Below are 23,944 nucleotides of genomic sequence, written 5' to 3'. Positions count from 1 at the left end.
TACTACTACTACTACTACTACTACTACTACTACTACTACTACTACTACTGCTGCTGCTACTACTACTGCTGCTGCTACTACTACTACTACTACTACTACTACTACTACTAATACTAATAATAATATATTTGAACAAATATTAAACAACCCAAATCTGCTGATAAAAGATTTTTGCAGTACCATGCAGTATTTATGTAAATATTGCATATATATTGAATAATACAACTTAACACAAATAACATTGTGTTTTCACAAACAGAGATGCTAACAAAACATTGTTTACTGTTGCACTGTTTTAGAGGAGAGAAAATAAATTAATATTAGAGCAGAAAACACGTTTCCATTTAAAGCAGATAATTATGGAATAGTGTTATTTCATATTTGATGTTACCGTGAACAAATACATGAAGCATTCCAGTGACTAATATTCTGCCTGTGTGTAATGGGAATCTGATAGCATATAATCACTTTATTACAAGAGAAGTATGCGGTGCAGCTTTTTTCAACAAAGTACCCAAACCCCACCCTGTTCTTGGTAGAGTTGCTTAGAAGTAGAAAAATGCAGCAAGTTTTTTTATGTTTCAAATAAATTAGTTTTGTTTAAAAACATTTTTCATTTTATACCATGCCTGTTATTTTTCTTTGTGTAGCTGTGGAGTTTGGTTCTATAAGGCTAGTCCAAGCATTTCTAAAATTAAAATGTAAATTTACTCAGACAAACAGAATGGCAAATTTAATTCAGCTGGGTTTTATTTTAAGAATCAAGCTTGTATAATTTTGGGGGACACCACAAACTAGTTTACTGTAAAATCTACGCAGTATACTTTTTCATGTGTGTGAAACAATTTGAAAAACTCCAGCTGGATGCTACTGTTTAATTTCATATAGGTTGTGTTTATTTTCTGTAACTTTCTGGCTGCATCTAGTGATTTGTTGTGTAACAAACAACATAACTATCACAGCCAGGTTCAGCTGCAGAGCTGCACACACACACATGCACAGTGTGAGCTCCCACAGTTCATTCTTAGAAGCCTTCTGCAGCCTGTGGATTACCATAAGCATCTTTATTTAGCTCTGCCAATCCTCATTAGGCTTGTATACACACACACACACACACACACACACAGGTTGTATGTCAGAGTGTGTTTGTTTCAGGTGATGATACCACAGCAGACAGCGTGGATTATATCTGATGATGATGCCCATCTGACAACAAGTTTATCACATGTTCAATGATAAGTCTAAGGATCTATAACGATGATTATTAAGAGCTGAATGTCATAGAAAATGGCTGATGTGTTCACAGTGCAAGCAGAAATATATTGGCGTGTCACTTTGCCAGTGTCAGGATGATGTTATATAATCACATTTTACAGTTGGGAACCATGTCTGTGCATGTGTATCATCCCATCTGGAAAGCTGTAGAGGGTTGTGCAAATATGAAAAAAAAAAAAAAACAAACAAAAAAAAGGAAGGATGATGGATGATCAAATATGCAGCAAAATGCAAAACATTACATCCCGGATAAAGGTGTTGCAAAGAAACTGAACAAGTGAAATGAAAACACTAATGTCGCTGCAGCCTTCATCATTAAAACAGTCACAGTGAGGCTGTTACCATCTGCTCATTCTGTATGAAGTCAAATTAGTTACTAAAAAATCAGAAGATATGTGATGACAACATCAACTTAGAGCTGGACATGAGTTTCACAAGGCTGACAATATATTTACTATACAGCATACATTCATTTAAATCTCTTTGTGCATATTGTCTATTTCTGAAAAGATTATTATTACTGTTGAATATCCTACATCTCATGGATGTTCAGTGGATGGATGCTGTGTTTGTTCGGTGTGTAACACAGGATGTGTGAGATGTTTGTGTGCTTTGAGTTGTTGTGATGGGAGGTGGGCTCCACCACAATAAAAACCAAGATCAGTGATTAGGAATAATCTGTTTACATGCTCCAACTGTAACCCCCTGCCCCCATCCCCAACTCCTCATCCAACATGCTGCCACGTTTCAATCGCAAACAGCTTTACTGCTTTAGGACTTTTTATTATTATTTTAGTAATTTCTAACATATTTTTCTGACTCCCCACTGCTTGTCTTCTTAAGTCCTGTCATCCTTTGTTTTTCTCTGTGCTGTGTTTTTGGAGCGGTGTAATTTATAGTGGGTCTAATATAGAAAAGTACAAGGTCTATTGAGTAAAATGGCCTTTCTCTCATTCCATTAGCAGTAATGTCTGCCAATATTTGCTGTACTGATTTTTGTATGAACAAACTGACTCCTATCTTTCTTATTTACGTCCCAATGTCAGCAGGATGAACTAAAAATAATTTCAAGTCAAGTCAAGGTTCTTTATTGTCATTTGCATCGCATGTGGTACATGTGGTGGAATGAAACTGTGTACACAGGGTCCCAGTTATATCCAACAAAAGTATAAATTGTAAAATCCATCCATTTTCTTCCGCTTATCCGAGGTCGGGTCGCGGGGTTAGCAGCTTAAGTAGGGAGGCCAAGACTTCCCTCTCCCCAGCCACTTGGTCCAGCTCCTCCGGGAGAATCCTGAGGCGTTCCCAGGCCAGCCGAGAAACATAGTCCCTCCAGCGTGTCCTGGGTCTTCCTCTGGGTCTCCTCCCGGTGGGATGTGTCCAGAAAACCTCACCAGGGATGCGTCCAGGAGGCATCCTAACCAGATGCCCGAGCTACCTGAACTGGCTCCTCTCGACGTGGAGAAGCAGCGGCTCTACTCTGAGTCCCTCCCGGATGATTGAGCTTCTCACCCTATTTCTAAGGGAGAGCCCAGACACCCTGCGGAGAAAACTCATTTTGGCCGCTTGTATCCGGGATCTCGTTCTTTCGGTAACAACTCAAAGCTCATGACCATAGATGAGGGTAGGAACGTAGATCGATCGGTAAATTGAGAGCTTCGCCTTTTGACTCAGCTCTCTCTTCACCACGACAGACCTGTACGGCACTCACTTCACTTCAGATGCTGCACCTATCCTCCTATTGATCTCACGTTCCATTTTTCCCTCATTTGTGAACAAGACCCCAAGATACTTGAACTCCTCCACTTGGGGTAGCACCTCCTCCCTGACCCGGAGAGGGCACTCTACCCTTTTCCAGCTCAAGACCATGGCCTCGGATTTGGAGGAACTGATCCTCATCCCGGCCGTGTTGCACTTGGCTGCGAACCGCTCCAGCGAAAGCTGTAGGTGCACTTTCCAGTACCCCCTCCAAGGACTCAAAAAAGGATGGATAATCTGAACTGCCGTTTGGTGCATAAGCACAAAGGACAGTCAGAACCCATCCCCCCACAAATAGGCAGAGGGAGGCCACCCTGTCATTCACCGGGGTGAACTCCAACACACAGGCACCAAGTTGGGGGGCAATAATTATGCCCAGTCCTGTTCGGCGCCTCTCACCAGGGGCAACTCCAGAGTGGAAAAGTGTCCAACCAGTCTCAAGGAAACTGGTTCCAGAGCCAGAGCCATGCGTAGAGGTGAGTCCGACTATTTCTAGCCGGAATCTCTCAACCTCACACACCAGTTCAGGCTCCTTCCCCACCAGTGAGGTGACATTCCACATCCCAATAGCCAGCTTCTGTAGCCGAGGATCAGACCGCCAGGGTCCCCGCCCTTGGCCACCACCCATCTCACATTGCACCTGACCCCTTTGACCCCTCCCACAGGTGGTGAGTCTATGGGAAGGGGGACCAACGTCTCCTCTTCGGGCTGTGCCCAGCCGAGCTCCATGGGTAAAAGCCCTGCCACCAGGCACTTGCCCTCATGCCCCACCTCCAGGCCTGACTCCAGAGTGAGGCCCCAGTGACCCACGTCCAGGCGAAGGAACATCAAGTCCATTTCTTTTTCTCATCATAGGGGTGTTTGGGCTGCACTTTGTCTGGTCCCTCACCTAGGACCTGTCTGCCTTGGGTGACCCTACTAAAGGTGTGAAGCCACTGACAGCGTAGCTCCTAAGATCATTGGGACACTCAAACCCCTCCACCACAGTAAGGTGGCAGCCCATGGAGGGGTAAATTGTAAAAGAAAAACAGTAATAAGATCTAAGATATGAACTAAGAATACACTAAACACTAATAGTACAAAAACTATGCCGAACAACAGCAGCACGAACATGAGTCTGTGTGAGCAGATGAGTACGACTGAACACAGCAGCATGAAATAATCAGCAGCATGAGATCAGCAGCATGGATAGCCAACAGCACATATCAACAATCAAGTGGCATTACAGTGATTTGATTTTTCACAGTGATTATTCTGGTTTGAGATTCATGAGTCTAACAGCTTCAGGGTAGAAGCTGTTCCTCAGTCTAGTAGTTCTACACTTAATGCTCCTCAACCTCCTGCCTGAGAGGAGTGGAGCAAAAAGTGTGTGTGCTGGGTGAGTGGGGTCCTTCATGTTGCAGGTGGCCCTCTTCCTGCATCTGGAAGTGTAAATGTCTGTGATGGTGGGGAGGCTGACTCCAACAGACTTCTGAGCAGCCTTCACCACTCTCTGCAAATCTTTTCTTTTTGCAGCTGTTCAGCCTCCATGACACACGTTGATTATTATTATTATTATTAAACCTTTATTTTACCAGGAAGAAATCCATTGAGAGCATTAATCTCTTTTACAAGGATGTCCTGGGATGCTGGAGCACAGGATGCTCTCCACTGCATACCTGTAGAAGGAGGTGAGGACTGAGCTTCCCAGACCAGCTCGTCTCAGCCACCTGAGGAAGTAGAGTCTCTGATGAGCTTTCTTGATCAGGCTGGTGGCGTTGTTGCTCCAGCTGAGGTTGTCATTCAGGTGTACACCCAAGTACTTGTAGCTGGAGACCACTTCCACTGCAACTCCTCCTATATTCGGGATGGGGGAGGGGGTTGTTGTTCCATCTGAAGTCCACGACCATCTCCTTTGTCTTCTTCACATTGATGTGAAGGTTGTTCTTCCTGCACCAGCTCTCCTCGTGTTCCACCTCCTGCCTGTAGCTGGACTCGTTGTTTGTGATGCATCCAACAACCTCTGTATCGTCTGCAAACTTTATAATATGACAGTCTGGATGGGTAGGTGCACAGTCATGCGTGAACAGAGTGAACAGGAGGGGCCTCAACACACAGCCCTGAGGGGAGCTAGTGCTGAGGGTTATAGTGGAGGATGAGAAGTTGTGGATTTGTCGGCAGCATGACGGCTCAGTGGTTAGCACTGTTGCCTCACAGCAAGAAGGTCTTGGGTTCAATCCCTGGTTGGACCTGGGGTCTTTCTGTGTGGAGTTTGCATGTTCTTCTCATGCTTGCATTGGTTTTCTCTGGGTACTCCGGTTTCCTCCCACAGACTAAAAACATGCACGTTAGGCTGCCTTCAGGCCCAGGCCTCCCTTGCAAAAGAAGTCTGTGATCTCAATGGGATTTGCCTGGTTAAATAAATGTTAATAATAATAATCCTCACAGACTGCAGTCTGTTTGCTAACAAGTCTAGTACCCAGTTTCATATGGATGGGCTTAGTCGTAGTGTGAGTAGTTTTTCCATCAGGGTTTGGGGGATCATGGTGTTGAAGGCAGATGTGAAGTCCCCAAAGAGGATACGGACGTAGGAGTCCTTCTGCTCCAGGTGGGTGAGAGCAGTGTGGACCACAGAGGAGATGGCGTCTTCTGTTGATCGTTTCTTGCAGTATGCGTAGTGGTGAGGGTCCTCGCTCATGTTGATGGTTGTTTTGATGTGGGTCATGACCAGTCTTTCGAAGTATTTAGCAACTATCGGGGTGAGGGCCACTGGCCAATAGTTATTCAGACCAGTCACTGTAGAGCTCTTTGGAACTGGGATGATGGTGGCAGTCTTCAGGCAGGTGGGAACTGTTGCCATGGTCAGGGAGGAATTAAAGATATCGACCAGCACCTCGCAGAGCTGATTAGCAGTTTTTCAACACCTTCCTCGTTGCTGTTCATACAACAATTTATATTTAAGATCTTCTTCTGGCTGTTTCTTTTAAGGGGTTGTCACTTCTGATCTGCATCAGATATCTATTTATTTCACATTTAACAAATAAGTTTAACATCATCATTGCACAAGTGGGTTTAGAAACATTCTGTAATATATCTCCTTAAAAATTAGCTCCCATCTCAGTTAAGAGATTAAATTTTTGGGGTGGAAAGTTGAAGCACCCACACCTGCCTTCACCCCCATTTGCTCCACTCTGGGCCCTTGAGCAAGGCCCTTAAACCCCCACATTTGCTCCCCCAGATGCCCTAGATAGCAGCTCTCTGCTCCACACAGAGGTCTGTGGTAGCTCGGTGGTCTGTAGTTGTGTCAGGAAGGACATCTAGTGTAAAAATAATCACCAAGTCTTTATGCGATTTATTTGCTGTGGCGACCCCTGAAGAAAGGAGCAGACAAACGAAGAAAAAAAAAAGATTTTGATATTCTTGTGTTTGTGTTTTGAGATATTTGTGTTTAAGTTCTGTTGTTTTTTTTGTGCGTGTGTGCCATATTCCATTTGCCCTCATTTAACCTTCCTAGTGTTTTTCCATTCAGCCTGCCACCCTCACCTGTCCACAATCTTCAGCCCAGGTGTTTCCACTTTCACTCTCACCCAGCTTGTTATTTCAACCTTCCCTTGTCACCACCTTACCATCGGCTCATTGTTCTGCAAACCTGTCAGATGTCTCATCCGCCTTGTGCCTCCCTGTGTTTTCCCCTGTGCTGTAAGTTGTTGCTGCCACATCAGCCTTTTGTTGTCATTTATTTATAAAGTGTAGAACATTAAGTGCATTAAGTGTAGAACCACTAGACTGAGCAACAGCTTTTACTCTGAGGCTGTTAGACTCATGAATCTCTAACCAGAATAATCACTGAGAAAAATCACATCATGTTGCTACTGATCTGTTTCATGTTGCTGTGTTCATGCATGCTCATCTGCTTATACAGACTCATGTGCGAGCTGCTGTTCGGCGTATTGTGTTTATTGTTTTTATGCTATTAGTGCTTAGTGTATTTTTAGTTGATGTTTTTCTTAGTTCATATCTTAGATCTTATTACTGTTTTTCATTTTATTGTGGAATGTAACTGGGACCCTGTGTACATAATCTCGTTCCACCACATGTGGTGTATGTCCAGGACATCCTTTTAAAAGAGATTGATGATCTCAATGGATTTCTTCCTGGTAAAATCAAGTAATAATAAATAATATGACAAAACTCTCTGACTCTGATTTAATAAATAAATTTTTTTACTTACCTTCGTGCTCTCCGTGTCTGTATGCACTTGGGTCCAATCTCACGGACTGTGATAAAATGGTGATCTGCTCTTTAGTGAAATGAGAAAAGTTTTTTTATTTTTCCAATCATAAAATAGGGGGCTTGAAACCCGTCCCTGTTGCATGCCTAAATGTCCTTGGGCAAACACAACTGGTGATGGAGATTGGTGAGCCTTAGCAGTGTTGCATAGATCCTGCAAATGTGCATTGTATATTCAAGGATTCAAGGTGTGTGTGTGTGTGTGTGTGTGTGTGTGTAGATAGATATTAATTAGTATGTGTGCACCAATAAGCTGAACCATACACTGATTGTGTTTGTTTGAAGGGGGAAAAAAGTATGAGTTTGTGTGAATAAGAAACACAGTAAAACGGCTTTCAAGAACCTAGAAACGTTTTCAGGTCAGAAAGAAATTAAAATGTACAAAAATGTATTCCATTTATTTCACAAGCTCTGTGTCAAAAGTTGCATTAAAACAGGTTTCAAAGAGGGGAAAAGACATAGCAGACACAAAATAATAAAATTTAAACTTCAATTAAAGTTATGTCAGCTCCCACACTGTACCAGGTCACATTTTGTCATAAAGGAAGATTTAATTAAATCTGAAGTGATTAAAATAAGTACATTTAAAGTGTTTTTTTTTTACCCTAAGTGGGGAGTTTATTAGTTTTGAACCAATAAAAACTTGATTTTTCTTGGAACAACCTGTATTTCATGTCTTTTCTGTCAGATTTTTAAACTAAGATCATGTTGAAAGAAAAAGGACGTAAATACCATTATTATGGGAGAGTGGTGGCGCAGAGGTTAGAGAAGGTGGGCCTGTGATCGGAAGATCGCCGGAATCACCTGGAGCACAATCTCATATAATATTGCCCAATACTTTGTGCAATCTTGTAGTGGTAGTTCATTTGTAATACATCAATTTTACCTTAATATCTGTAAAACTGGCTGAGTTGTAGTCGTTTTTGTGTTTGCTAAGCTTGATCAGCTGTGATAAACATCTTGAAATGGGTTAGCTCCGTGTTTTTTTATTTTATTACAGATGTACATTCAGTGATTACTTTTTTAAAATGTTCATTAAAATCTATCCTGTGGTTCATGAGACATTTTCCTAACCATACATACAAACTTGAGTGAGTGGCAAGTTAGTTTTAAGCAGAAATGTGCCTCAATTTGTAGAGCTTAGATTAAATGTTACGGATGACTCTGAGCTACTGCCCGAGTTGAAGCATAATCTGTTTTAACATGTTGGGACTGAGATGAAGGACGCCACAAAAAATGAGCAGTCATTTAGAGTTCCTGCTTCGAACATCCAGAGATTCAGAATGAGGTTGATAAAATCATACACTTTGATAAATGACAGATTTTTTAAAGCAAAAATGACGCCAGTTCTCGATAAACAGAATAAATGTTTGACTTTAAAAATAGAAAATTCATCAGTAGTTAAAATATTATTTTTGTTCACCCAACTGTGTTTTATTTGTCTATTGTTTCACATTTCCTATATTTACATTTAATAAAACACAAAAGGAACAGTACAGAGTCTTTGTTGCAACTGAATCACCAACACCAACAAACAAAAAAACATGTCAGACCAGAACCACCATGCAAAAGATTACATGTTTATGACAGATGGACTGTCAAAAAGACCATCTGCCAAATGAATAGACTTTTTTTTCTTGATTTTATTTAGAAGATCTGCAGTATTTTATAGATGTGCCGTTTATTGATGCCACACAATTGTCAAAGCAAACTGACCATTTAGTGTGCAGAGTTGTATTTGTCAAAATGATCCAATAAAGAGTTCCTTTCAGAGCTTCAGCGGAGGCGGTGAGCTCGTGTATTAACTGCAGAGTTACCCAAGCATGAAACAATGAGCCTACTACAGCAGACAACAACATTTTGTACATTTAATGTTGTTAGACGCGTCAACAATGGCCTTTAAATAAAAACGCCAATTCATTTCTCTGGATATTATTAGTGAGAAATAACACACTGGCCTTACTTAAAAAAATAATGACAACTTGCATGCTGTATAAATTCAACTCTGCAATTAGAGTAAATGTTGTGAGACTTGACTAATTTGATTCATTTAATTTGTTTTGTACAACAAACATAATTTGATTTGAAAACTTAAAAGGATTTGGATTTTGTTGAAAGTTAATGTGCAGGAGTTACATGTGCACTTCCTGCTGCAGCTGTTTTTTCTTTGCAATATTGCTTGTCTTCAGTCATCTGGTTCAGTTTTAGAGTCTGTTTTAGTGTCTGAAGGGACAACCAGAGAGGAGGAGATGACGAAGCATATTTTTTGGCGTCTCTGCATTGTCAGTGTATTGTTTTCTTGCGTGTGCGTGGGTGTGATCCTGCGCCAATATTACTTCTTCAGTACATTAGGTTTTCCTCTTGGCTTCAAAGTCTCCTGGGTGTCTGGAAGAGCTCTGCAGTGAACACATACGTCAAAGTTTAATTAAAGTAATTTCATCAAAGGGACAAATTGTTTTAGGCTAAACTTAAACTACATTACTTTTAAAGTCATGCAAGCACCACATAAATGTAAAGGCTTTACACTGAAAGTTTAAGTTTCTTTTAAATGGCAGATGAAGAAAAAAACGTGTTTTTGTATTTGTGTTGCAGATCTGGTGTCAGCCACCAACACCACCAATGTAAACATCCCTCAGATGGCTGACACGCTGTTTGAGCGATCCACCAACGCCAGCTGGGTGGTAGTCTTCAAGGCTCTTGTCACCACTCATCACATAAGTGTCCACGGCAACGAGGTTAGTGCACTGCACTGTGCCCCCAACACAGAATGAATAATCAATACTCACCTTTTCATTTAAATGCATCTTATGCTGTTAAAGGATGATGTACTGGCATTTACCTGATGAAATTAAAATCGGGAGGTGACCTACAGTGTACCGTCAGGTCGCAGTGACTGGGTCTGTTCCTTTTTAGTTAGCCAGTATGCAGTCCAGCTAGAAGTGATATAAACACATAGAGATTGTGTATAAACTCCGCCCACTCGTCAGGTCGCTTCATCTGCCGGAGCTAGGTGAAACTCAGCAGACATGTTAAAGAGAATTGCAGCTAACTAATTATTAATTCAGCTAAGTCTGTGGCATAGTGTAACAGGAATATTTTTATGTTGTATGTTATATTGTATGTTAGATAGTCCAGTGGTTCTGAAGAGGCTGCAAGATCAATTTAATATATGTCAAAGTTCATGCTCAGTAATCCAGGTAAAAAAATCCAACAAAGTTTGGTCATGTCATCTGGGCGGTTTCTTTTTTTGTTGGGATGTTTCGTCCTTCATCCAAAAGACTTCATCAGTCCGAGGAGCCACAACAAGCTGAGTCCCACAAGCAGCACACCCACATAGTGGACCAACCAGTTTGCTGGTGATAATATGGTTTCTGGGATCCGCCCTGTCGACTCCTCTGAGCCAATCATGCCAAAGTGGCTGCCTTGTGATGAAACGTCTCAACAACAACAAAAAAAAAAGAAACCATCCAGATGACCTGACTTAACTTTATTGAATTTTTTTTTACCTGGATTATTCAGTTCAAGTCAAAATTACTTCATTAATCCCAGAAGGAAATTAAATGTTGTAACTCATCATACTGGTTTCATTAGAGTTGTTCTAGATGCTGATGGCTGTGGGCAGTAAGGATCTCTTGTAGTGGTCTGTCTTACAACAGATCTGAAGAAGCCTCTGACTGAAGACACCGTTGTTGTATGTCAGGCTGATGAAGAGGATGCTGAGGGTTGTCTATAATGTTCCTCGTTTTATGAAGAATCCTTCTTTGTACAATCATCTCCAAAGGTTCTAGAGGAGTCCCCAGAACTGAGCCAGTCTTCTTTATGAGCTTGTTGATGTTTTTTAAGTCACTTGCTCTGGTGCTGCTCCCCCAGCAGATGATGGCAGAAGAGATAGCGCTCTCTACAACAGATTTATAGAAGATATGCAGCATCTTGCTGCAAACGTTGAAGGACTTCAGCTTCCTCAAGAAGTACAGTCTGCTCTGTCCCTTCTTGTAGACGCTTCACTGTTGCATTTCCAGTCCAGTCTGTTGTCCAGGTGAACTCCAAGGTATTTATACTTCTCCACCACCTCCACTTCTTCTCCCATGATGGAAATAGGGTTGGACCAACTTACTGCTAACAGTTCAGTATCTGGAGTGCAGAGATGACACTTCACAGTAACATGTCCAGGATTACACCATCTGTTGTTCACAAGCACTGCCAACCCACCTCCTTTTCTTTTGCCACTCTTTAAATCTCTATCTGCTCGTATGGTCAGAAAGCCTGGCAGAGAAACGCTGGAGTCGGGGATATGATCTTGCAGCCATTTCTCAGTGAAACACATAACACTGCATTCCCGATTCTCTGGATGGGTCCTTGTTAGGGCTTGAAGTTCATCCAACTGGTTTCCCAGCGATCTCACATTACCCATCATGATTGATGGAAGAGATGGTTTGAATTTTATTCTCCTCTTCCTCTTCTTTGCACCTGCTCTGCATCCACGATGCCTCCTTTTCAACTCATTTGGAATTTGGGGATGTGGCTGAGATATTATTTGAGCTTTGGAGATGTTAATCAGCTGCTCCCGGTTGTAATAAACAACCTTGTTGCTATGGTTACGCATCATAACAAATGTCCAAAAGCAAAGATATTTCAGTAAAAATCCTTCCAGCTGCACAGCATCTGATACCAGAGGAAATAATTAGCCAAAAAAAGTGATTTATATCCAGAAAAAAAGAGGAATTAAAGTTTTCAAAAGTAATGTCTCAAAATGAAAGTAACAGAGCTACTCCAACATGCAGCCACCTTGAGTGGCGCAATTGTGCATGAACTTTGATGTTTTGAACCACTTTGGCTATGGCTGCCTAAGAGGAGTTGACGGGGGAGAGGGCGGACTCCAGAAACCATCTTATCATCATAAAACTGGTTGGCCCATTGTGTGAGTAAGCCACTTATTGGAATGAGTTTGTTGTGGCTCCTCGGACTGATGAAGTCCTTTGGATGAAGGAAAAAACATCTAAAAAAACCACAAAAAAACACACGTCCAGATGACCTGACTGAACTACACTAAGCACTCATGACAAAATTATTGAACATCAGCACAAACATGAACATGTGATTATGTGAGTTGATTAAAAAAATTCTTGTAAAATGACAATTTTACCAGAAATTGGAATCCATAGGTTTTATTATTATATTAAAAGTATGTTAAATAATATGTAAAATATGCATCCTTAAGTAATAATTGTATTATGAATAAAACTGAAAATTAAAACACCAATATCTGATCGCCTAAATGTAGAGCACTGACTGACTTTCAGGATGACACTGGAAGTTTTGGTTTTAGTTTTGTTTAATTTAACAGTCTGTTAATTTAAAATCTTACAGCAGCAGCAGAACTGTGATGACATGAATGCTGTTTCAGTCTGATTTTAATATTTGAGATCTCATTAAGAAAAGAATAGGTGAACAGATGGAGCTTCTTATTGACTGTTTAAGCTGTAACTATCAGTCTCTGTTACCATGGTGATCTAATCAGGCTCAAAGAAATCCTCCTTTGTGACTCTTAAATCTTTTGGTTCATCACAGCTGAAGTGTTACCTTCATCTTGTAGTCCAGCTCTCTATAGCCACTGACTGAGCATCAGAACCTCATGGAAATTATATAAACAAGTGCACTTTAACAAGGGCATGACAAATATTCACATCGTACTTCTTTTTAAAAGTCAGATTAATGTAATCTTAAATCTGTGAGCTGCAAGAATGAGCTATAATCAACATCTAGAGCAGGGCAGGTAATCTAGTTTATTTAATGGCTGTTTTTGTGGTTTGTTCAACTTGTTTTGTTCGTTCACAGGTTAATGTGCAACATTTGTGTATACAGTATAAGATCAGATAAGATAAGATAGAACTTTATTGATCTCGCAGGAATATGTTTTTTTGTTTTGTTATTTAATGTTAAACTGTGGGCAGCAGTGATTAGCACAGGTTTGCCTCCCAGCCTTTCTTTGTAGAGTTTAGTCTTTAGACACAGGGGGTTTGCCCACAGACCAAAAACATGCATGTTTAATTGGTTACTGTAACCAAAAAAAAATACTAATGAATGAGTGTGGTGGCATTTGTGAACACTTGAATGGTTAACTCATGACAGTCGTGTTTGTGGTCTCGTTCTCAGAGGTTCATTCAGTACCTGGCGTCCAGGACCTCCTTGTTCAACCTCAGCAATTTCATTGACAAAACTGGCTCTCATGGTGAGATTTAAGAACAGACATTGTTTATTATTACATCTGTTTATTGAACGAACAACAAAACTGGAAGGACACTCATTGTGTTTTTCCGTTTTGAATGTAATTTAGAATTTTATTATATACTATTCATACATTTTTTTGTAGTTATTTTATTACAAATTCAAGGTATGACTAATTTTACTAAATTAAACCTATTTGAAAACTTGTTTTTCTCATTTTCTGGGATTATTTTTAACTATTTTATCATCATTAACATGCTGTATTTCTCATTTGTGGTAAAAATAAAAATGTCAAGATGTTTATAGGTGTATTTATTTATTTTGATTACAGAAAATTCTTGTCACAATTTTTTATTTGAACATTTAAAATATAAAAATAAACAAACAAAAAAAAACTTAAATGCAACAAAATTTGGCCATAAACATTTTTTAATAGAAATTTTAATGTCAAAATATTTTAATGGAATTTAACATTTCATATTGTTAAATGTAAATTTCTTGCTTGCCATGTTTTTTTAATCATAATCAGAGCTTTATATCTTTATATATTTTATCTTTATATGACATTTTAGTCTTAAAAACAATGAAAAAACATTATAATATTCAGTGTATGTTGGCAAAATTTTTCTAGTTGTGCCATCATATTGGCTAGCTGTTCAGATTTTTTAATTATTATTATTATTATTATTTTAAAAAATGCATCTTTTAATATGTAAATATATTTTTTCAACAACAAAAGAAACAAAACTATCTGTTTGGGACACAATAAGGACTTATCGCCTGGCATTAATGAGATGTTGATCATTTTGATAATCAATTTACGAAGAAAAGCTAAATTTGACATTTTCAAGCAAAAAAAAATCATCTTTTTCTGTCGTCTTCCTGATTTTATTCTCCATCTGTTTAGGCTATGACATGTCGACATTCATCAGGCGATATGCACGGTACCTGAACGAGAAAGCCTTCGCCTACCGCCAGATGGCTTTTGACTTCACCAGAGTCAAGAAAGGGTAAACCAACACCTCCAGCTTATGTTTTTCACCTAAAACTCATCTTATCCATGAATGAAGTCATTCATGATCAAAGCAGTTGCAAATAAGCACATGGTGTTATTTTCAGAGGAACGCTCTCTGTGTTGTATCTTCTCAGTGCTGAGGGCGTGATGAGAACCATGACCACAGAGAAGCTGCTGAAAGGCATGCCTGTGCTGCAGACTCAGATCGATACTCTCCTGGAGTTCGATGTGCGTCTTGACTTTGGCTCAGCACGTTTTCCACCAAAGGTTTTTATTTCGACAATCAAACTGAATTCTTTTTTCGCTGTCCCACTTCCTCTCAGGTGCACCCCAAGGAGCTGAACAACGGGATCATCAACGCTGCCTTCCTCCTTCTCTTCAAAGATCTGGTCAAGCTGTTTGCCTCCTACAACGATGGGATCATCAACCTGTTAGGTGAGGTCACCGTTAATAAAGAAACAATCACCTACTCGTGTGCGACTGATGAAAGTTGTGTTTCTGTGCTCAGAAAAATTCTTCAAGATGAAAAAAAGTGACTGTAAGGAGGCCTTGGAGATCTATAAGAGGTTTCTGACCCGGGTGACAAAAATTGGGGAGTTCATGAAGCTGGCTGAGGTAAAGCGTGTTCTGCATCATGGCCGAGCTGTTCGGAGCTTATTGCCTCTAATTATGTTTCTCCTTCAACAGACAGTTGGAGTTGACAAAAACGACATTCCTGACATCAACTACGTGAGTTATCTTTAATTGTGACTCTTGGCCGTTAACTTTTGATTTCTTGGAAGGATTCGGACCGATAATATGAACCAATAAAAGCCGTGAATCCTTTTTTCACACAAACACATAAATAGAAACACAACTCTCACACACCGTCTTCCCGCTCAGTGTCTCCACCCGGGGGTAGTGGTGGACCTCGCTGACTCAGACGATGAAGACTGTCCTTTTACGCCCCTTGAGGACCCGGTAACCATAGAAACAAGGGGTGCCCTGACTGGGTGCCTGATTAGCTACGGGATGAAGTGTCAGCATGTTGATGATGATCTAATTTGACGAAACAAACGTGTGTGTCTTTGTGTGTTTTACATGCACGTGAATCTTGCAGTGAGATTTTTCAAAACTTCTTCGCCACTTTCTTTGTGGCTGAAATGTAAACTCAGACTAAAGGCACCTGAGGATATTGCCGTAATTTTCGGATTATAAGGCGCACTTAAAATCGTTTAATTTTCTCCAAAATCGACAGGAGCCTTATAATCCAGTGCACCTTATGTATTAATTCTGATTGTGCTTACTGACCTCGAACCAATTTTATGGAGTTATTGTGAATGAGTTGAATAAAGTTTGACTTATCTGACTGTTTTGTTACACTTAATGCGCCTTATAGTCCCAAAAATATGGTAATCAGGAGTTGTGTCCAAAGGATTGTTGATTCATGACTCCTTGTTGTCAGGCTCCCAGCAGTATCTTGGAGTCTCTGGAAACGCACATGAACGGCCTGGAAGACGTAAAAGGTGGAAAGAAGGGGTAAGGCAAAGTTTGAACATTGTCGTCTTTGAAATGGATTTAACTTTATTGAATTGAAAACGTCATTCCCCGTTCCCTTTTATTTTCACAAGACATTTGCATTATTTTTAACTGGCAGTGATTATTTAGACCATGGGGGTTCTGTTTGGACAATTAATATCTTACCTGTTGTAGATAGCTTTTTTTTTCTCTTTTTTTCTGACCATCTTTAAGAGCTAATGGCAAGTTTGTGTAAATGCAGACCAAAGTGCTGCCATCTTAAAACATTCGTTTAGAAAAACTCAGCAGTTAATTTGAACACTGTTTTATAAACCTTTGTGTTGCTGTTCATTTTGCATTACATGCTCATTTACATAATTTTTTTTGTAAGCACAAATGCAAGCAAGAACGTTATAATGTTTCCATTTAATATGCAACATTAATAAATTCTTATTTAACCATGTGATGCACAATTGACGGTAGCGAAAAGGTTTTATAACGTAGAAAAGATCTGAACTGTCACTATGATAGAAATATCAAGTAGCCCTAGAATATAAAATTACAAAGAACCAACAAATGTTGTACAAATCTGTCGCTCTAGATAAATTATTTTGGTGTCTATAGTGTTTATAAAATGAGCTGCCAATGCCACTTCCTGGCAAAACGTCAGTTTTTCTGTGGCAAAGTTCAGGAATGAAAAACAGGAACTGGACTGTGTCTGCAGAGGGCATGAACGAACAAGTGCTCAGTTTTAACATCAGTCTTACTGAAAGCTCTGTTAGCTTATTGTAAGTACTGAGTGTGTTTTAATAACTCGTTGCACGCTCACTTGCTTTATAATGAAAGAAGATGAGAACTGTTTTGTTGTAGAACATTAAACTCAATGCAGTGCTGGTGGAAAGTGAAATTTCCATCATTTCCTTTAACCCCCTCCTTTCTTTTATTCTCTTTTGTGTTGATTTGGAAACACCAGTGAAGGGTGAGCACTTATTGTACATTTTGTGTAAAGTTTACTGCCTAAAAGATGTATGTAGATGTTTCTACTGTCACCCCAACACACCAAAAAGTAAATTTTACACATTGTTCACATGTGAATCATGTATGTTATGCACTTTTATTATTGTCTGATACAACCCATGCATGCTTTTACTGCTTCAAAGTTTTCAAAAGAGGTGAACAACTACACAAGTTACTGTACTTATGGATGTTAAGGCAAAGTTAATTATTTACAAAGTGTAAAAAAAGAAGGGTCTGGTAAATACTTTAAAGTGTTTCCCGAACTTACGTTCAGGCTTTCAATGAGTTTAGTCCAGTTACTAACTGGATTCACATGTGGAAATGTGTGTACTGGTGCTGTGATTCCAGATGTGATCTCTGACAGGGACACATGCTTTGAAACATAAGTCACACGTGTTCTGTCATATAAAATGTGAATCGGTACATGAAGGGTTTTGTCCCAAGTGACATTTAAACTTCAGGCTGTTTTGAACAGTCTTCTTTATATGTTTTTATTTAGTACACTCATTTTTGACACATTATGTCAGTTTGGAAATGAACTCTTCATGTGATCATGTGATGATATTTATTTTTGATGCTTGTTTGGTCTCCTGAGAAAAATGATCCATTTGTCTTAGTCTGTGTCAAACAGAGCAGTTTATTTTAAATAAACGTCTGACCATCGCTCCTTCTTTTACACTTTCAGGTCTCCAACAAAGGTGAGATGCACAATGAAAAGTTTTCTTTGTTCTTGTTGTTCTTCATTGTTTGTCTGATGCATCAACTGAAAACGTGGGGTTATTTTCCAGGGGTCTCCAACAAACAACGTGTCTCCAACATCGACTCCCGCCAAATCCTCCAATGCCGTCCCCACGCTGCAGCCTCCTCCTGGGGACGGGGGTGCTGCTGCTGGTGCTGCTGCTCCTGAACCAGCTGAAGAGTATGTTCTTGTTCACTTCTTTTAGCTCCTTACTTCATCTTTCTGTGGTTTTCTTGTTTATTTTATATTCCAAAAAAATTAAAACCTTTAGACAAAATTATTGATACCACAAATGGCATAATTACTAAATACTCTATATGCAAATTTGTAACGTGTAATTACAGGAACAAACGCCGTTTCTTTTAATCATTCTAGCAATTTTACATATCATATTTTGGTGTTATTTTTATAAGACCATACCATACCATACCATACCATACCATACCATACCATACCATATCATACCACTTTATTTATAAAGCACTTAAAACAGCAACAAGGTCAACCAATGTGCAGTACAGCAAAAACAAAACAAGCAAAGGCCACAGGATGAAATACATGGATCCAAATAGATAAAGATAAGAACTAAATGACTAACATTATTGTTGGTTCTAGAATTGTGCTGCTTGGGGTGGCTGCATGTTGGAGCAGCTCTGTTATTTTCATTCTGAGTTATTGCTTTTGAAAACTTTGATTCCTGTTTTTTTCTGGATGTACAGTAAATCACTTTTATCGGATGATTATTTTTTTGGTATCAGATGCTGTGCAGCTGGAAGGATTTTTTCTGAAACCGTTTTACTTTTGGGCATTTATGATGCGTAACCATGGCAACAAGGTGTTTTTTTTAACAACCAGGAGCAGCTGATTAACATCTCAAAAGCTCAAATACTTCAACTACAGCCCCAAATCCCAAATGAGTTGAAAAAGAGGTGCCATGGATGATTTCCCGTCAACCTGGTGGCAGTACTTGAGTACCTGACAACCGAGATCCTGGAGCTGGTGGGAAACTTGGCTCATGACAACGGGAGGACCGGGATCATCCCCTGGCACCTTCAGCTGTCTGTCCGTGGCGACAAGGAGCTTGGCAGACCGCTGGGAGGAGTGACCATTGCTCAGGGAGGAATTCTGCCCGGCGTTCGGGCAGTCCTGCTGTCCAGGAGGACCGAGAGGCCTGCTGGATCTGACAGCAAGCTAGAATCGAGTGGATGGATCAGTATCTGTGGCCATATTCTTCAGATTTGCTACACGAGATCTTTCCTGCCCACAGCAATCGGCATCTATAACAACTTTCTAATGAAACCAGGATGATGCGCTATGACAATACTTAATTTCCCTTTGGGAAAAAAGTAATTTTGAATTGAATGGAATTATGGAATACAGATGTTAAAATCTGCTGACAGTGTCAAAAGCCAGGGAATAAATTGGGCTTTCAAATGAGACTTAAAAACAGTGACAGGGAGCCCGTCTGCCATACAATGGTAACTCTTTCCACAGTTTTAGACCTGCAACAGAGATGGCCTTGTCACCTCTGAGCTTAAAATGAGTGCCTGGAACCAATAAAAGCATCTGGTCTATTGACCTCAGAGTGTGCTGTGGAACATATGGCTGCAGCAGATTAGCGAGATAGGAGGGGGCAGAACTGTTCAGAGATTTAAAAACATACAGAAGGATTTTTAAATGAATTTGAAGGTGAACCGGGAGCCAGTGAAGGGAGGCCAAAACTGGTGTAATGTGCTAATGTGTAAGACATTAATAACATAAAGTAATCAAAGTGTAAATGCAGGTTACATGTGCATTTAATAGTTAAAAATGGTGAATAATAAATCACACCTCACAATGACCCTAATGATGTCATTTTCTAGTTCTCTGTTGGACCTGGATCCTCTCGCCTCCTCTGGTCCCTCAGCACCATCAGCTGCCCCAACATCTTGGGGAGGTAAGCGGGTCCTACTCAGATTTGCTCTTCCATCTGAGGACATACACAGAAATAACTGGAACTGACATGAAAACATGTAGTCTGATCACTATTTTCACCAGTCTGATGAATATCTGTGAAACAGAATGTCAACAAAATGTTTTGGCTCCTAACACTCTAAAACCTCTTGCCACAAATGTTCCTGTTCTTTGTTTTCCTGCTTCCATAGATCTTCTTGGCTCAGGTAAGCTTCTCCTCCACCTTCATTTCACCTGTAAGTTCAGGTCTAAAACAGTCATTTTAAAGTCTTCTTTAACTAATGTAATGTGACTCAGCATCAATAGTAATGTTAGAATTTGAAGTAAGCGTTAGATTAGAGTATAGAGTAGCAGTGTTGCCTCCCTGTTTGTCTCCTTGAGTTGTTAGTCTGAGTACTCTTTCTGTTTTTCTCTACCTTCTCTTTCCCCTCCCTCCACATACTCCATTGTCTGTTTTTGGCTTATGACGGGGGCAATTTTTAAACATTTTTTTGTTTATTATTATTATTTTTTTAATTTCTTGGTTATGATTGGGTGGTATTGGATCTTTTTGCGATTTTAACTTGTTTTTGGTGATCATTTTCAAATGATCTTCAATGGTTTTGATTTGACTGGAATTTTGTTTTGGCCTTCTCTTTCTCCGTCACATCGGTGACTCCTCTGGTTGTTTTGGTTGCCCCCCTCCCTTGTGGTTTGTTTTGCTGCCTCTACTTGGTAATTTTAAACCCCACCCCCCATCGGCAGAAATGGGCGACTCCTTGCTATCTGAACCCCCACTCGCCGCAGAGCCCGCCCCTTCCTCTGCAGCAGCAACGCCCACCCCTGCGGCGGCAGAACCCGGAGGTTCTCTAGCTCCTCCCACTAGCACAGCAGCCACCACTTCCCCTGGTGCCGCCAATACGGATCTATTGGGAGGTCAGTGGGCTTCCAGAAAATTCTCTACAAAAGGATTCACTCTGGGAAGCTCAGCCTTGAAATTCACCTCACAACATGAGAACACAGACGACTAAGTGCTCAAAGAAAGCAAAAGTTGTTCACTCACTGCAGAAATAAGCATAAAAAGAAGTTGCATGTCTCACCCATTTTCAGCTATAAATTGATTTAAACTATGAATTCTCAAAGCTTTTATTAATCATGCCTTAAAAATATAATTGTATATTAAAAAAAGAAATATGATTAAAAAAAAAGGAACTTCTGCGAACTATTTCAAATAATCTTGTTTACATTCCAGATGTTATTTTAAACAAATATTTTAGGTTTCCATTTTTTAAATGTCTTCTTTTACAATATTCTAACAAGAAAAAAAATTCATATGGTACTATGTGGCGAGAACGTCAACTTTAATAATGTTAATAACTATTTCAGTACACATTTAAAGTTTATTGTGCCAATATCAGGTTAAAGCCAGACAGACTTAGAAACTCCAGTAAAAACGGCTTCGTTGTTGTTTGGGTTTCTAGGGCACGATGTGAGTGAGGGCACACGTAAAACAGGTCATTATGTCACTGTTTTTGAAAAGATCCGTTTCCATATAAATACACCAACAAGAATATATATTTTAAACTCTGTTCTTTCGAAACCAATATTACAAATCTTTTTTTTTCCTCTCACCAAAATCTGCATTTATTGTATGTGTTGACAAGCAGTGTAAACCCAGCAGAAAATGGTAGTGTAGACAGGACTCTAAACTCTCTGAAATATGGGGTGCCATTTGTAAGTTGCACAGTCAAAAATTAACATCAATATTTTGACTTTTTTAGATTTTAATAAGAACTTTTTTTTTTCAAAGTCACATTTTCATCATGTTATTCATACATTTATAAATGTCATAGTTCTCAACTAAATATTTAATTTACAAGATAAATATTTAGTTTACAAACTAAATACTTAACTTGCAAGTTAAATATTTAGTTAGTAAACTAAACATGTTGGTATTAATTAAATATTTAATTTACATATAAATATTTAGTTTACTAACTAAATATTTAATTTCTAATATAAACATTTAATTCTTAAACTAAATATTTAATTTGCTAACTAAATATTTAACTCGGACCTACATATTTAACTAGCAAGTTAAATATTTATCTAACAAGTTAAACATCTAACTAGCAAGTTAAATATTTAGGTCTGAGGTAAATATTTAGTTAGCCAATTAAATATTTATTTTGGAAATTAAATGTTTAGTTTGTAAAATATATATTTAGGTCCAAGCTAAATATTTATTTGACAAATTAAAAATTTAGTTTAGGAATTAAATGGTTAACTTATAAATTAAATATTTAGTTACTAAACTAAATATTTAGGTGTAAATTAAATATTTAATTTATACCAAAATATTTAGTTTACTAACTAAATATTTAGGCATAAATTAAATATTTAATGCACACCTAAATATTTAGTTTACTAACTAAATATTTAACTTGCAAGTTAAGTTTTTAGTTTGTAAACTAAATATTTATCTTGTAAATGAAATATTTAGTAGGGAACTTTGACATTTAAAATTGTATGAATAACATGGTAAAAATATGAATTTGAAAAAAACAACAACTATTTTTTTCTTATTGAAATGTAAATAAGCCAAAATATTGATCATTTTTGACTGTGCAACTTTACAAACGGCACCCCATACAGATCATACTAATACTTAGAAGTTTTTCTTTTTTTAATATGTAAATCTAAAATTGATGTTATGATTAATGTTAATGATTAATCTTTGTAAAATGCTGGGAGAAAATCATCACTGCGCTAATGTTAGTTTGAACTAGCTTTCTGCTGTTGGCTCATTGTAGCAGCTTGGCAGCAAGCTGCAAGTCAACAGTAGCATCCTAGTTTTGATGTTCACATGCAGTGATTTCGAACAGTAGGTAATTATCATTTTAAACATTTTTTTAAAGAAAAATCTCTATTATAAGTTTTCTTTCAAATACAAAGTAAATTACTTCAGAAGTTTATAAGAAAATCATGATTTAACATTATGAGACTAAACTGTGACTTTAAAATTTGGTAATTTGCTGATTATATTGGATAAAAAAATTAAATAACAGTTTGAGTCTTCCTTTCAAGCAGAAGAAACCAATACAGCTTACGTTATTGTGCAAAAGTCTTGAGTCCTTTCTCTTCTGCTTCCAATCAGCTAAAGTTTCTTTTCATTTTAAGTGGTCTGAATCAAAAGTTCTTCAGGTCTTCTGGAGTTTTAAGATTTTCTTTGACTGTTTTTCAGTCATTTTAATTACCTGAGTTTTTTCCAGAAGGGTATATATTTTTAAGGCTTGAAAGGACTCCTAAACTCAAGAGATGAACCATTGTTTTTTTTTTTTTTTTTTTGGGGGGGGGGGGGTGTTTATGCACAACTAGGACATTTTTTTATCTTTAGGCAAACATGACAAAAAAATAAAAAAATTGCTTCGATTTTTTTTTTTATAGGTAGTTGTAAAACTATATCAACATTTCCAATTTCACAAACAAAAATAGCAATTTAGCATCAACAAGCTGATGTAGCGCTATTAGCTGCTTATTTCAGTTAAATGATGGATCTTTCAAGTCTTTGCAGGGCATTTATCTATTTCTATTTCAGATCTCTCGTAAACAGTTGTTTTAAGCCTGACTCTTATTTTGTCCTTCACTTTTCTGTTTTTCTCATTTTTTTTAAGCACACACTGACTGCACAGTGCGCTGTCATGGTACAAGGTCTGGACAAAACATGTTAAAAAAATAGCCAAAAACCAAAGAAAAACTTTATAAACCCTGAAAATCTATTGAGAAGACCACTGTAAAAGATTATAAGGCATTCTAGCTCCATGGAAGCAAAGACATTGTAGATTTTTAAAACCATACTGTTCAAAAATCCTTCTTATCCTCACATACATTTAGCTTGAGAATCATTTTAGAAACACTCAACATGTGTTCATGAACATATAAACATTCTCCACATGCTTCTTGTTTGATAGGCTGGCATGCTTTGCTTTGGCCTTGATGAAAAGCAATGCTATCAAACGCTATTACACGGCCACAGTCACTGCTGGCACCTGTCACATCTATAGAAAGCTGCTCTTTGTGCATTAGATTAATCCTGTTGTGTAGTGCCTCCTGTCTGTACACCCATTTATCCATTCACCTATCAGTCATCGATGTTACGTATCAATGCTGCAAGTTACGGTCTTTTTACAGTCGAATGCAATCCAACAGCGAGTGCT

General features: G+C 38.7%; 1 protein-coding gene across 7 annotated transcripts in view; it reads left to right on the top strand.

The window, feature by feature from the left end:
- snap91b (synaptosome associated protein 91b) overlaps positions 1 to 23,944 on the top strand; it is a 40,306-nt gene that overhangs the window by 4,034 nt on the left and 12,328 nt on the right. For 5 of the 7 annotated variants that reach the window (XM_037685812.1, XM_037685811.1, XM_037685810.1 and 2 more), the window contains exons 3-16: positions 9,895 to 10,037; positions 13,456 to 13,531; positions 14,435 to 14,537; positions 14,677 to 14,770; positions 14,866 to 14,977; positions 15,051 to 15,157; positions 15,230 to 15,271; positions 15,987 to 16,060; positions 17,013 to 17,018; positions 17,742 to 17,754; positions 17,845 to 17,975; positions 19,658 to 19,731; positions 19,940 to 19,954; positions 20,493 to 20,663. In XM_037685812.1, coding sequence (XP_037541740.1) covers positions 9,895 to 10,037; positions 13,456 to 13,531; positions 14,435 to 14,537; positions 14,677 to 14,770; positions 14,866 to 14,977; positions 15,051 to 15,157; positions 15,230 to 15,271; positions 15,987 to 16,060; positions 17,013 to 17,018; positions 17,742 to 17,754; positions 17,845 to 17,975; positions 19,658 to 19,731; positions 19,940 to 19,954; positions 20,493 to 20,663 — 1,161 coding nt within the window. The remainder of the gene's footprint in view (positions 1 to 9,894; positions 10,038 to 13,455; positions 13,532 to 14,434; positions 14,538 to 14,676; positions 14,771 to 14,865; positions 14,978 to 15,050; positions 15,158 to 15,229; positions 15,272 to 15,986; positions 16,061 to 17,012; positions 17,019 to 17,741; positions 17,755 to 17,844; positions 17,976 to 19,657; positions 19,732 to 19,939; positions 19,955 to 20,492; positions 20,664 to 23,944) is intronic. The other 2 variants (XM_037685807.1, XM_037685813.1) reach the window with 2 other exon arrangements.

This window comes from Nematolebias whitei, chromosome 12 (assembly GCF_014905685.2).
Source record: "Nematolebias whitei isolate Nwh7 chromosome 12, NemWhi1, whole genome shotgun sequence".
NCBI classification, from domain to species: domain Eukaryota; kingdom Metazoa; phylum Chordata; class Actinopteri; order Cyprinodontiformes; family Rivulidae; genus Nematolebias; species Nematolebias whitei.
This window is presented reverse-complemented; position numbering and strand designations above follow the sequence as displayed.